Source organism: Mustela erminea, chromosome 5 (genome assembly GCF_009829155.1).
Source record: "Mustela erminea isolate mMusErm1 chromosome 5, mMusErm1.Pri, whole genome shotgun sequence".
NCBI lineage: Eukaryota > Metazoa > Chordata > Mammalia > Carnivora > Mustelidae > Mustela > Mustela erminea.
The window spans coordinates 111,175,505-111,187,768 of record NC_045618.1 but is presented as its reverse complement, the minus strand read 5'-3'; the positions used below and the strand labels follow the sequence as shown (position 1 = coordinate 111,187,768).

Below are 12,264 nucleotides of genomic sequence, written 5' to 3'. Positions count from 1 at the left end.
AGGTTATAAAAAGACTGTTTCTAGCCTGGGGGCTTTCCCTCTTTAGACTGCTCACAGTTAGTAAAGTTAGCTACCATGCAGCCTTGCGGGAAGGCCATGGAAGTACATGTTTTGAGGCCTGCCAAGAGCCAAGTGAATGACCTTGGAAGTGCATCCTGTCTTTTCCCTCACCCAAACTGAGGCTTGACTGCATTCTTGCAAGAGACCTTGAGCCAGAGGCACTCAGCAAAGCCATGCCTGAATTCCTGACACACAGAAATGGAGATAATCAAGGTTTACTGTTTTAAGCTACTAGCCTAGCACAGCCCAAAACTTGAAACAAGCCAAATGCCCATTAACTGGTGAAAGCATAAACATATTGCGTATATCCATAAATGGGACACTACTCACCTACCAAAAGAATGAACTATCTATAAACATTATCCTGAATGAATCTTGAAAACATTATGCCAAATAAACAAAGTCAGGTATGAAAGGTATATACCACATGATTCTATTTATACGACCCCATGGAAAAGGACAAACTATATTAATAGAAAACAAAGAGTGAGTGATTCATAGAGCTAAAGACAGAAGAGGAGACAGAGGAAACTTGATGGGGTGATGGAGATGTCCTTTATATTGATGGTGGTGGTAATTACACAAATGTATACCTTCATCAAAAGTCATCTAGTTGCACACTTAAAATAGGTGTATTTTAGCACACGTGGTGCGCTTAGTTGGTAGCGCATGCAACTCTTAATTGTGGGGTCAAGAGTTCAAGACCCACACTGGGTAGAGTTTACTATAAAAATATATACATATGTATATACATACATATACATATATACGGTGTATTTTAGTATATGTGAATTATACCTTGATGAAATGTATTTAAAAACAAGTTGTTTCTCTATTTTTACAATGACAATTGATTTTCAACAATTCTTTTACAACAGCAGTCTTTCTAGAATCAACTTTGGGTTATAAAAACCTGTTTAAAACACAATCCAGGTAGAAGGTTATAGTGCAATTAAAAGAGAAAGCTTCAGACGCCTGGGTGGCTCAGTCAGTTAACTGTCAGCCTCTGGCTCAAGTCATGATCCCAGGGTCTTGGGATCAAGTCCCACATTGGGCTATTTGCTCAGCAGGGAGTCTGCTTCTCCCTCTGGCCCGTCCCTCCCTCACCCCCTGCCCATGTGCCCGTGCCTGCTACGCTCATGTTCTCTCTGACAATCAACAAAATCTGTTAAAAAAAAAAATCAATGCCTGACAATACTAGAAAAATAGAAAAGAGTATCATAAAAATAGGACAACTATTTTCAAAATAGGGAAAAATGGGAATTTCACATAGAACTAGTTGTTTGAGACTTATTTCCCATTGTAGGATTTATGAGGATGCTCTCTGAGGTAAACCAACCTCCCCTTGTGCCTACTTCTTCTAGCTCATAAACTAGAGTTCCACTAAGTTCTACTTCATAAGGTTAAGGCCAGCAAATTAGGATGTCTTAAACGGTTTAAGAGATATAGTGTCGGGACGCCTGGGTGGCTCAGTTGGTTAAGCAGCTGCCTTCGGCTCAGGTCATGATCCCAGCGTCCTGGGATCGAGTCCCACATAGGGCTCCTGGCTCCGCAGGGAGCCTGCTTCTCCCTCTGACTCTGCCTGCCACTCTCTCTGCCTGTGTTTGCTCTCTCTCTCTGACAAATAAATAAAAAATCTTTAAAAAAAAAAAAAAGAGATGTAGTGTCAGTAGAAGATAGCAACAGTATAGATGCTTTTGCCTGAGTTCACTTTTTTTTTAACGGTTCCATTCATTTATCTGACAGAGAGTGAGAGAGCATAAGGAGGAGGAGCAGCAGAGGGAGAGGGAGAAGCAGGCTCCCCACTGAGCAGGGAGCTGGATGTGGTACTCGATCCCAGGACCCTGAGATCATGACCTTAGCTGAGGGCAGATGCTTAGCTGACTGAGCCACCCAGGCGCCCCTTGAGTTCACGCTTGAAAAAAAATTTTTTTTAACTCAGAACAAGCATCTGAGGAAAAGAGTATTAATTCCTCTCTTGAAATGATGAAAAATACAGGCAATTTAAAATAAAAGAGGCCATGCTATGGGGACCTGGAAAGCCAGCCCGAGAGGTGAGGGCAGCAATCACAGGCAAGGGGGAGAAACAAACGGATGGCTGAAAGGCAGCATCTTTATAACTGCTACCACGTGGTCCAACAAGTCTCACACATCAGGGAGGTACGAAGTCAGCTGTTCCCTCGGAACATATCGTGCTAGTCTAAAGATATAACAAGGAGCTGGATCAACGCTGAGGTCTGGTTATTCTAAAAATTGTGATAGAATAACCTTTTCCTAAGAGACCCTTTCTTGGGGTTGAATAATATGGAAGAGAAGGAACGATGCCTTCACAGTACAACTTAAGCCAATATTTGGTATCTGAAAGATCTCTTGAAGTCATGGCCCGAATAAGAAAATACTCTCATTTGTATTGTCTTTGTAAGCTAGCATGGAGACATCGGGCGCCAAAAAGGACAGAACATTTGGAATCACAGCATGCTATAACCAGAAGGAACTATGGATTTATTTTCTAACGCTGTGTAACTAGTTACCACAAACTTCATGGCTTACAATAAAACAAATGTACTCTCGCCTAGTTTCCATGGCTCGAGAGCACAGGCATAGCTCAGAAGGGTCCTTGGCTATCAGAGGCTTTCACAAGGTTGCTATCAAGGTGCCATTTGGAACGGAGGTTTCTCTTCCAAGTTCACTCACGTTGATGGGAGAATTCAGTCATAGGGCTGAGATCTCGGTTTTCCTGCTGGCTACTGACTGGGGCATGGGGTCACTCTCAGCTTCTGAAGGCTGCCCAGGGGTCCTAGCCCCAAGACCCTCCCCTACCATCGCAGCTGACTTCATCAAGTCAGCTGTAGAACTCTGCGGTGTGTTCTCAGGGAGTCTTATAATCATATGACCATGATTAATCACGTATTCCTGGGAGTGACTAACCCATTACCTTAGCCATACACTGTAACCTAATTAAGAGTGGCTAATTCATCAGGGATACTTTCCTATCCCTGCCTGCGCTCGGCAGGTCAGGATTATACAACTGTGTGCATCAGGGGACAACAATACTGGGAGCCATTGTAGAATTCTGTTGACCAATACCATCAACACTAATCACTCCAACATTCTTCCTTCACAGACAGGGGAAACCACAGAGGAAAACAGTAGATCACCCAAAAAATTGTGCAGTAGTTATCAAGACAGAAAGAACTAGATCCCGTCTCCAAAATTTCTGCCACTGCCAAGGAAGCCTTCCACTCTCCGAGGCTTCCTTCTGCCATCTGGCAAGGTTGAAGATAAGGTGGTTTTCTGGGAAAGAAGGGTTTTTTCTAAGCACTGTGATAGTCAACTAGACCATGAATCATTATGCGGATTCTAGGGACCTCAGGAACACTGAAATTCCTTACCTGAAGGGTGCTGGCATGCTGACTCAGCTCCTTTGAAGAATCATAGTCAGTAGGGCTGGCCAACAGACGGCTGGTGTTTTCTATCCAAGCCTCCGTACTCCTCAAAAGGTCGTGATATTCCTCCATCTTAATTGTGGCCTGTGAAAGAGAGGCCGCAGCAAGGAGTCTGACACCTTCTACTTGAGCCAAATGAGCCTTGAACAAAGACTTTGTTATCCTGGGGGGACTTGCCCACCCTTTCCAGGTTTACCTTCCCAACTTTGAAGATGAGTAATCCTGACCACAGGTAGAAAGGACTTAAGAAGTTCTACCCTAATGCTATGGGTCTCGTAACTGTTTCCAGGTGGCCTTGCAACTAGTCTGGTTCCCATTTGATGCTTCATTCTCAAAACTGGATTTGAGTTTTGTCCTCCATACGGGGCTTTGTCTTCTAATATCCCAGTGCCTCTGGGACTAGTAAGTCCTGCTGCCTTTTCTTGCTAGATCACACATACAACTCCTCCACCATGACCTCTATCTGGAAAGGCAAGAGACAGTGTCTTGTTCCTGAGTGACATTCTTTCTTGTGGCTGGCTCCTCCCAGGACTCCTGAGATGGCCTTTTGGAAATGCCCATGACCTGCCAGGAAGCGCAGTGCTCAGCCTGGACTCCTGCTGCAGCCCGACTTCCAGAAATCTGCTTCCGCCTGTCCAGTCGGACTTCCCGCCAGTGTCAGCACTTAAAGCTCTCCTCCCAGTGCCCACCCGAACCTGTCGTGTGGCTCTATCTTCAGAACCTAAAACTGGCAATTCAGGGGAAACCGGCTGCCTCTGAATATCTCTTTCATTTTGTTTCAAAGCCTTCTCAATATCACGGTAAGCTAAGGATGGTTATCACGTGTTACTGTCGTACCTTATTTAACTGTGAGGTTCTAGATTCCGCTCTCTGTGAGACTTGCTGATACTGCTGGAAAGGAATCATCAAGTTATCCATCCATTCTTGAGCCTGTCCTGGATCCTGCTCAACAATGTCCTGCACTTCAGAATCCAGCTCATTTAGCTTGCAATGCCAGAGATCTAGCTCATCCCATATTTTCTGTTGAAGAAAACCGTAAGTCACTTGGAATGCAGAGGTCGCGACTCACTGTGTTAATTCCCAGTTTTTGCCCTGTATCTGCACTTGCGAATGCTACCAAAACAACATCACAGGCACACTATTTCATTTATACCCAGAAACCACCTGTGACCTAAATTGAAAAACACCTTTTCTGATGTCTTTCAGTCTAACTGCTTTTTGTTTCAGATACAGACTTAGCTGCAAGGGTGCAGAAAGACTGGGATATTTCCAGAGACAAATGACACCAAACAAGGACAATATAACCCTACTCTTTCAGGCGTGATGAGGTAACATTATGTTATACCCAAATCTTTTTAGAATACACACACATATATATGTATGTATATGTGTGTATTTAATCTAGAATACAATTTTATTAAGTATAAAGACGGGTGTGTGGGTGGCTCAGTTAGTTTTAGCTCACGTCTTAATGTCAGGGTCTTCAGTTCAAGCCCCACACTGGGCTCCAGCATGGAGCCAACTTTAAAAAAAATTATAAAAATAAAACTAACAAAAGGAAAAGATCTGTTTTGACTTAGGATTAATGCAGTGGCAAAAATTCTAGCAACTGCTTTTGGCTCAAGAAACCAACAGACTGCATTCAAGCCTGGATTTGTATGGTCAGAGGAACTCTCAAAGGTAAAATATTTAATTCTTACTTAATATTTGCTTAAAAATTGAATTTTTAGAAACAGGAAAAATAGGACTGGTTAAATTAGGTTCCTCTACTTATTAAGAATCAAGATTTTGTCCGGTCTGACCTATTTTTAAAAGTCTCCATTCACATAGAAAACTTCCTTAAAATGTAGATTAAAATAAGAATGTTTTCCACATGCAGAAGTTTACTAGGAGTTAATGGTAGAAAATTAGGCTTATATACAGTTTTACCTAACACTTGATTTCCTAAGATATTTTACAAGGGAAATAAATTTAGAATTTCTGTTTTCCCGTTTCCCTTCGTCATCTAAAGAAAAGCTGTCAATTCTTTTCAAATCCTAGTGAAATATATTTTTTAATCAAATATGTCTCAGCAATGTTCTGTGTTTTATTTCCCATGTTAATCCACGTTAGGAAAAAAAAGACTCCGAGAAATGCTTAAACACAGAAAACATGTTAGCTTTGTTTTCTATATTTGGTATTTATATACAATATTTTTTTTATTATCAGCCATCCCAGGATAAGGTCCTTACTCCTTTACTTATGAAAAGGCTAGTTCATAATTGTAGGCTCTCAGGGGTTCAGGCACATTCTCACCATGGAAAAACTGAGAACAGTTCTTGAGGCACCTGGGTAGCTCAGTCGGTTAAGTGTCCACCTCTTGGTTTCAACTCAGGTCATGATCTCAAGGCTGGTGAGGCTCTGCACCTGGCATGGAGCCTGCTTGGGAGTCTTTCTCTCACCCTCTCTCACCACCCCCCCAAACAACAACAACAACAACTACTGAGAACAGTTCTTAAATGCAACTTTCTCCACCAAGTCTCTGCAGGGGACCCTCAGAAAGGGGTTCCCTGTGGATCTGAGTTACGATCTCTGTGCTTCTGAGTCATCCACAGGACACACCTTGAGGACTGAGGAAAAGGAGGAACACCAAATGCTGAGGGAAATTAAAGGAGGAAGTTACCTTTTGAATTTCTTGAGCTTTCTCAATATTCTTGCTTTTCTGCTGCAACATCTTTTCAACACTGTGAAGCCCATTGTTAATTTCGTCTATCTTCCTACTCATTGTATAGGAGGGTGAACTTTTCAAAACTTCATTGCTGATCTGTTACAATGAAAGAAAGACACATCTGGCTTACAAACGTCTTCAATATCTAGTTACAGGTTCAGGTGATAAAAGGAATAGTCATACTGTTAGGTAATTTTATTCACAAAAATCTTTTAAAGGCGCGGAGGGGAGAATCCCAAACCATGCCAGTTAATATGATAATGAGAGGTAGATCAGCAGACTAGACCAATGGTGGCTCTGCCGACTTGACCTTTTAAATCCAATCTAAGAAAAGAAGAAAATCAACAAACAAAAATTTGTTGAATGTAACCCACACCACATACTACAAATCTGTGCTGAGGTGATCAAAACTAAGCGTACTGTCTTAGGCATACCCCAGTGGAGCAAATGATATGAAAAAATTCAAGGGAGATAAATTATTTATTATACAGTCTCTCATTTTATGAGAAAGACCTCTGCATAGACCAATTTTCAATATAACCTAACTTATTCTCAAGCTGACTTTAAAAAATGTAATTCCCACTGTAGTACTGATTTGGGGGAAATAACCTAAAATTCGCTCTTTCTTGAGGATGCACAAAGCTTAGTTTTCCTCTCTGTGAATGTTTCCAGTGTGTTCACAGCAATCAGAAATCTAGCGTTAAACAGTGTAATTTTTTTATCTGAATGATTTTCCTAAGAAAATAACTTGGGCTAGGAAAGATAACAGATGAATGTTGAAAGTGTCATTTTTCAAATACCTGCTTAGTTCTTGTTCTTGTTTTTGTTTGTTTTGTTTAAGGCTATGTTGATAAGGCTTTCCTCTTGCAGCCACTAAATAACCAAATAATACTTTATGCTTATGTATAATCCTTTAACCCTTTCAAAAAACCACTATATCTGTATAACCATGGAGACTAAAACCTTTCAACGCAGGTGGTTATCCTGCCTGTATCAAGGCAGCAGTTGAAACTTGTCCTGAGAAGTCCAGAGTCATGAGACTGAAGTCCCAGGCTCTTTTTAACATTTCAGGATGTTGATACATTTATAAAATGTTTTTATTCCACAGATCATAATGCAGTTGAGATTTTTAGGAAAAAAATTAATTCTATGTTGGTTTTTAAATTGCTGTGATAGCTTTTTATTACTATATAACAAATTACTATAAAGTGAAGTTTTCTGATACTTGGGGCAGTTATTCTCTTGGCAGAAAAGCATATAATTTAGGTCCATGATTTACAAAAAGTAAGCAGCCCTTCGAATTACATCAAATGGTTTAGAGTTGGCCTGGATCTTTCAGACACACCAAACAATAAAAATCAGTTGCTATTTGTTACAAATACACAAGTTACTCTTGAAATGTTCAACTGCTAAATTTAAGATTGATTTTGATTATTCATTCTGTTAGCAATTTTCACATGAAGTATTCATGGAAACAAATTTAGTTGCTCTCAAAACCTTTAGTATTCTCTTGAAATCAATAGTGCATGATTCTTGAGCAAGTACCTCATAACAGATTTTCTTGGGTGTTTAATCAACAAAATTTGTTAAAAATGTGTATTAGGAGCTTCCATGTTTTTTCATGGGTCAGATTTTTCTGAGAAATCTGTTAAAGAAGTTAACTGAGTTTGAGACGCAATTTGTGTGTGTTTGCATTTAAAATCTATTTTATTAAGTTAGAAGTACTCCCGATTTCAAAAGGAATACAAAAATCCTTCCGTGCATGCTGGACCAAATAGAATTTTGTTCTGTTGGATGTAAAGGCTCTTTCTATAATTCAATAAATCTGTCTTCTAAGCTCCTAGGTCTTCAGTACTATGAAACATTTCCCATTCTTTCTTCCAACCTTCAGATTCATCCATACAGGGGTAAAGATTTGTGCAGGTGTGTTCTGACAACTGTGTTGCCACCATCAAAAAGATAGTGTGTGTTAAATGCTATTCCTCATGAGTTATGAAATTTATATTCTTAATGTCCTTGGTTGCAATTTCAGAACATTCACAGGGAATAAGTGCTGAAGCAAAACATTATTCTTGTCTAATATTTTAAAGTGATTCTCCAGTTAAAAAAAAAAAAAAGCCAAGTAAAAGCTAATCTATCCTACTTTTAAATGTAAGAGAAGAAAAACTAAGCATCTTGACAATTAAAAATAACCACATTATCTAATTCTGTTATGTCACTTTATTTAGAGCGATTTCACCTCCGTATTCAAAAATACACAGAATTATCACTTATCTAAACTCTATAAAAACAGTCTTTGCTAAAATAAGGGCAAAGGAAATGTGACATTACAGTATCTTTTCTTTATATCCATTCAACTCATAAATAATAGCACTAGTACAAACAATTATTACCTTCTCATCTATGTCTTCTAAAGCTTTTCTGCTTTCTTCCACCTGGGATTCAATCTCTGCAGGGACTAGGGTGTACATTTCAGAATACTTGATTCGCAGTTTTTCCATAATATTCTCAAAAGTTAGCTTCCCTTTCTTAAAAATGCTTTGAAGCTCCTAAAATCACCAAGAGAGTTTCAAAGAGGCACAGAACAGGGAAAAAGTTTAACTCTAAACGTGAAAGCAGCTTTCCAGCACATCCTTCTGATTTAAATGAGCACACTTTGCATGACAAAGTCTCACTACTGATACAAGCCGATTAAGCCGAAGAGATACTCAGTGTGGTCAGATGATGCTTTCTAGTTTGTCAGAATTGAACTTGATACCTCTCCATAGTGTCAAACCATTGTCCTCTAAAGACATTACAACATCTCCTGCTTCTAAAGCAACTCTAGGATTTAACTATCTCGGTTGCAGTCTTGAGCTAAAAAGCTCCGAGTAGCAAAAAAGTTTCAAAGAAGTTTGTTGGGGTTTTTTTGTTTTTGTTATTAACTTGTTGCCATTTCTGTTTCTTCCTACATTATCATCACAATGATTCAAGGCCACTAAAAGCCCTAGGCTTGAAGCACAAGTGTCTGCTTTCATGTAATTAGACAGCCCAGCAGAGCCCAACTTCTTTCAAAAGGCAGGGTTCCAGTTCCCTGCAAAGAATGTGGATTTTAGGAGATAAAAGAAACCTGAACAAACAGTGTATTGGTTGTGGCCTAGAAACAAAATCTGATCTACGTTCTCCTGCACTAATTATAAAGGAGAAACTCATTTGTTTGGGAAAGTTTCCCAAAGATCAAGTGGAAAAATACTTCTTGACTTTACTGTGGCTTTTTGGGACTTGTTTTGTTTTTACAGTAGCTGTTCAGTAGCATTATTCGTGTTAATGGGTTGAGTCACCGCACTGAAGAATGATTACAATTTGAATGACTCCGTGATGTGTCCCTGTTTTTTCTTCACCCTCAGCTGAGAACAAATCTAGAGATGGAAACTTAGAGAACAATGCCGTTCAGACGAAGGTGGAGTTTAAGTATAATGCCTTCTGGTTTCATCTAGACCGAGTCAGAATCTAGTCAGAATCATTCAGAGCTACACATTGAAGCTTCCCCAAGACTGTGAGAGAGGGAAGTTCCCTCTATCAATACTGAGCTCCATGAACAACCGTGTGTGATTCTGGAGTCAACTTTCGAATGCCGTTTCTGCTTGTTACCACGGGACCGGAATCATTCTTAAAAAAACGATATCCCAAATCACACAGGGCCATATGAACAGTCCCTGTGATAGTGTGATTTAAAAAGCTGTATTTGGTCTTCATCCCTGGTTCCTGAACAGCTTCTAAGACTCTTGGAATTTCCTGGCTAGGAGTAGGAGGAGTGTCCTTCCTCACTCAGAACAAACCCTTCTCAATCCTACCTGTGCTTATGCTAATGAATGACTCTTGGAGGGGGGGTGTGGGGGAGCCTCTAGATAGATTCAGGACAGGGCCTGGTTGCCAGAGGAATCAACCCTGTGATTAGAGGGCTAGAAGTTTCAGGGTGAGGGTGGGGTGAGGAGCTGAAGGTTGAGTTAATTATCAACGGCCAATGATTTAATCAATCATGACTACTTAGTGGAACTACCACAAAACCCCCTAATCAGTGAGGTATGGAAAATCCGGAGTTGGTGCTGGAAGGGTGGCACACCCAGACAGGGCCCAAAGGGTCTGAGAGACTGCCCCCTTACCTTGCTCTATTCATTTCTTTTGTTGGCTGATTCTGAGTTGTATCCCTTACCAGTAATAGTAAAGTGCTTTCCTGGGGCGCCTGGGCGGCTTAGCGGGTTAAGGCCTCTGCCTTCAGCTCGGGTCATGATCTCAGGGTCCTGGGATCGAGCCTCACATCGGGCTCTCTGCTCAGCAGAGAGCCTGCTTCCTCCTCTCTCTCTCTCTGCCTGCCTCTCTGCCTACTTGTGATCTCTCTGTCAAATAAATAAAATCTTAAAAAAAAAAAATAGTAAAGTGCTTTCCTGACTTCTAGAAGGCATTCTAGTAAATTATTAAAGCTGAGGAAGGGGTTATGGGAACCCCTGATCTTCTGACAGTGAGTCAGTCAGAATTATAGGAGAACCAGGACTTGCTTCTGAAGTGGGGGTGGTCTTGTGGAAGTGAGCCCTTAATCTGTGTGGTCTGTGCTAACTCCTGCTAGTTAGTGTTACAGTTGAATTTAGTGTAGGACACCTAGTTGGCTTCCAGAGCCTTGGGGGAAAACTCCCACACATTTGGTGTCAGAAGTCTTGTGAGTAAAAACAGTTGCACTCCTATCAGAGAGAAATCATACATCCTACTAAAGTCAGTAGTCTAACACCCTACTCTATAATGCTCTGGGGACCTCCCCGACCTCTCAACTTTCTTCTCTGCAACCTAGCCACAGTGATCTCTTATAGCTTGGCCCACACCATACCACAGGGCCTTTGTATGTGCTTTCTCTCTCTTGGACCACTCCCTCCACTCCAGTCACAAAGTTACCTCTGCCCCAAGGACTTTGGATTCAAGACTGCAGACCTGTGCTGGCCACATTACTGGTTTCTCACTTCATTCCTCACTTACCTCAAACTGGTCTACCTTTTCTGGGTGGTCTTGTAATTCCATATTTTGGAAATAAGTTGCAGTCTGTTGAAATAAATTCTTCAAAGTAATTATTTCTTTTGTAAAAGAATGTCTTTCTTGGATTTCATTCTCCATCAATTCCTTATTTTCTTGAGCTTTCTGAAAAAGCCTAACATACAATATCAAAATAAAATTCTCTATCCCGCTCTCTTGTGAGATAGTTTCATTTCAATAATTAACACAATGTCTGCAAAGTTCACAAAAGATCTTTTTCCTGAGCTTTTGTACCATTTTCCATGATTTTGTTACTACATACACAAACATATACCAAATTCTATCATTCAATCAAAAACCTCTCTAAATGTCCATCTCAAAATATTGTCTTTTCACACTTTACATTCCAATTGCTTTCTCCATCCTACTTTTCTCCAGGTGATCCTTGAGTTCAACTGAATATGACGTAGAGGGGAGAATGGAGTCACTGGTGGGCTTCTGGGGACAGATGACGCCATTAGCATTTTTATCTCAGCTAACCCCATTTGCTGTGGATGTAGCCCCCTTATTAGTAGGGATGTTTAAGAGGTACGACTTTTCCTGAGAGCTATTCGGTAAGTATTTCTAGCTGTAAATATATTGTAACCTTTGACCCAGTCATTCGACTTCTTGGCCTCTTTCTCAGATGCAGAAATTCTAGCATAAAAATCTTCACTACAGTGTTTTACAAAAGTGAAAAAAAATTACATATAATTTAAAGGTTTTATGTTAGGGTTAAATAAATAGTCACATGTGAGATATGACATAGTTATGTTTTAAGGAACATTTAGTGACATAGGCAAATTAACATGATATGCTGATAAATCATCTAGCACACAAAACAGTATAGCATTATGGCCATAATTTGTTTAAAAACACAATCATAGTAAAAAAGAGGAATGACTGGCAGTGATTATTGCTGAGTGGTAAAATTAAAGGGGGGTTATATTAATCTTTATAATTTTCTACATTCCTGAACATCCGATAGAGAATCTATATTACTAAAATAGAAAA

General features: G+C 40.2%; 1 protein-coding gene across 11 annotated transcripts in view; it reads right to left on the bottom strand.

Annotated features, from left to right (window-relative positions):
* SYNE2 (spectrin repeat containing nuclear envelope protein 2) overlaps window positions 1–12,264 on the bottom strand; it is a 330,018-nt gene that overhangs the window by 120,958 nt on the left and 196,796 nt on the right. For all 11 annotated transcript variants that reach the window (XM_032344453.1, XM_032344442.1, XM_032344445.1 and 8 more), the window contains exons 53-57: window positions 11,218–11,386; window positions 8,607–8,762; window positions 6,169–6,309; window positions 4,344–4,526; window positions 3,453–3,590 (exon numbers count right to left, since the gene is read on the bottom strand). In XM_032344453.1, the coding sequence (XP_032200344.1) occupies window positions 3,453–3,590; window positions 4,344–4,526; window positions 6,169–6,309; window positions 8,607–8,762; window positions 11,218–11,386 (787 nt within the window). The remainder of the gene's footprint in view (window positions 1–3,452; window positions 3,591–4,343; window positions 4,527–6,168; window positions 6,310–8,606; window positions 8,763–11,217; window positions 11,387–12,264) is intronic.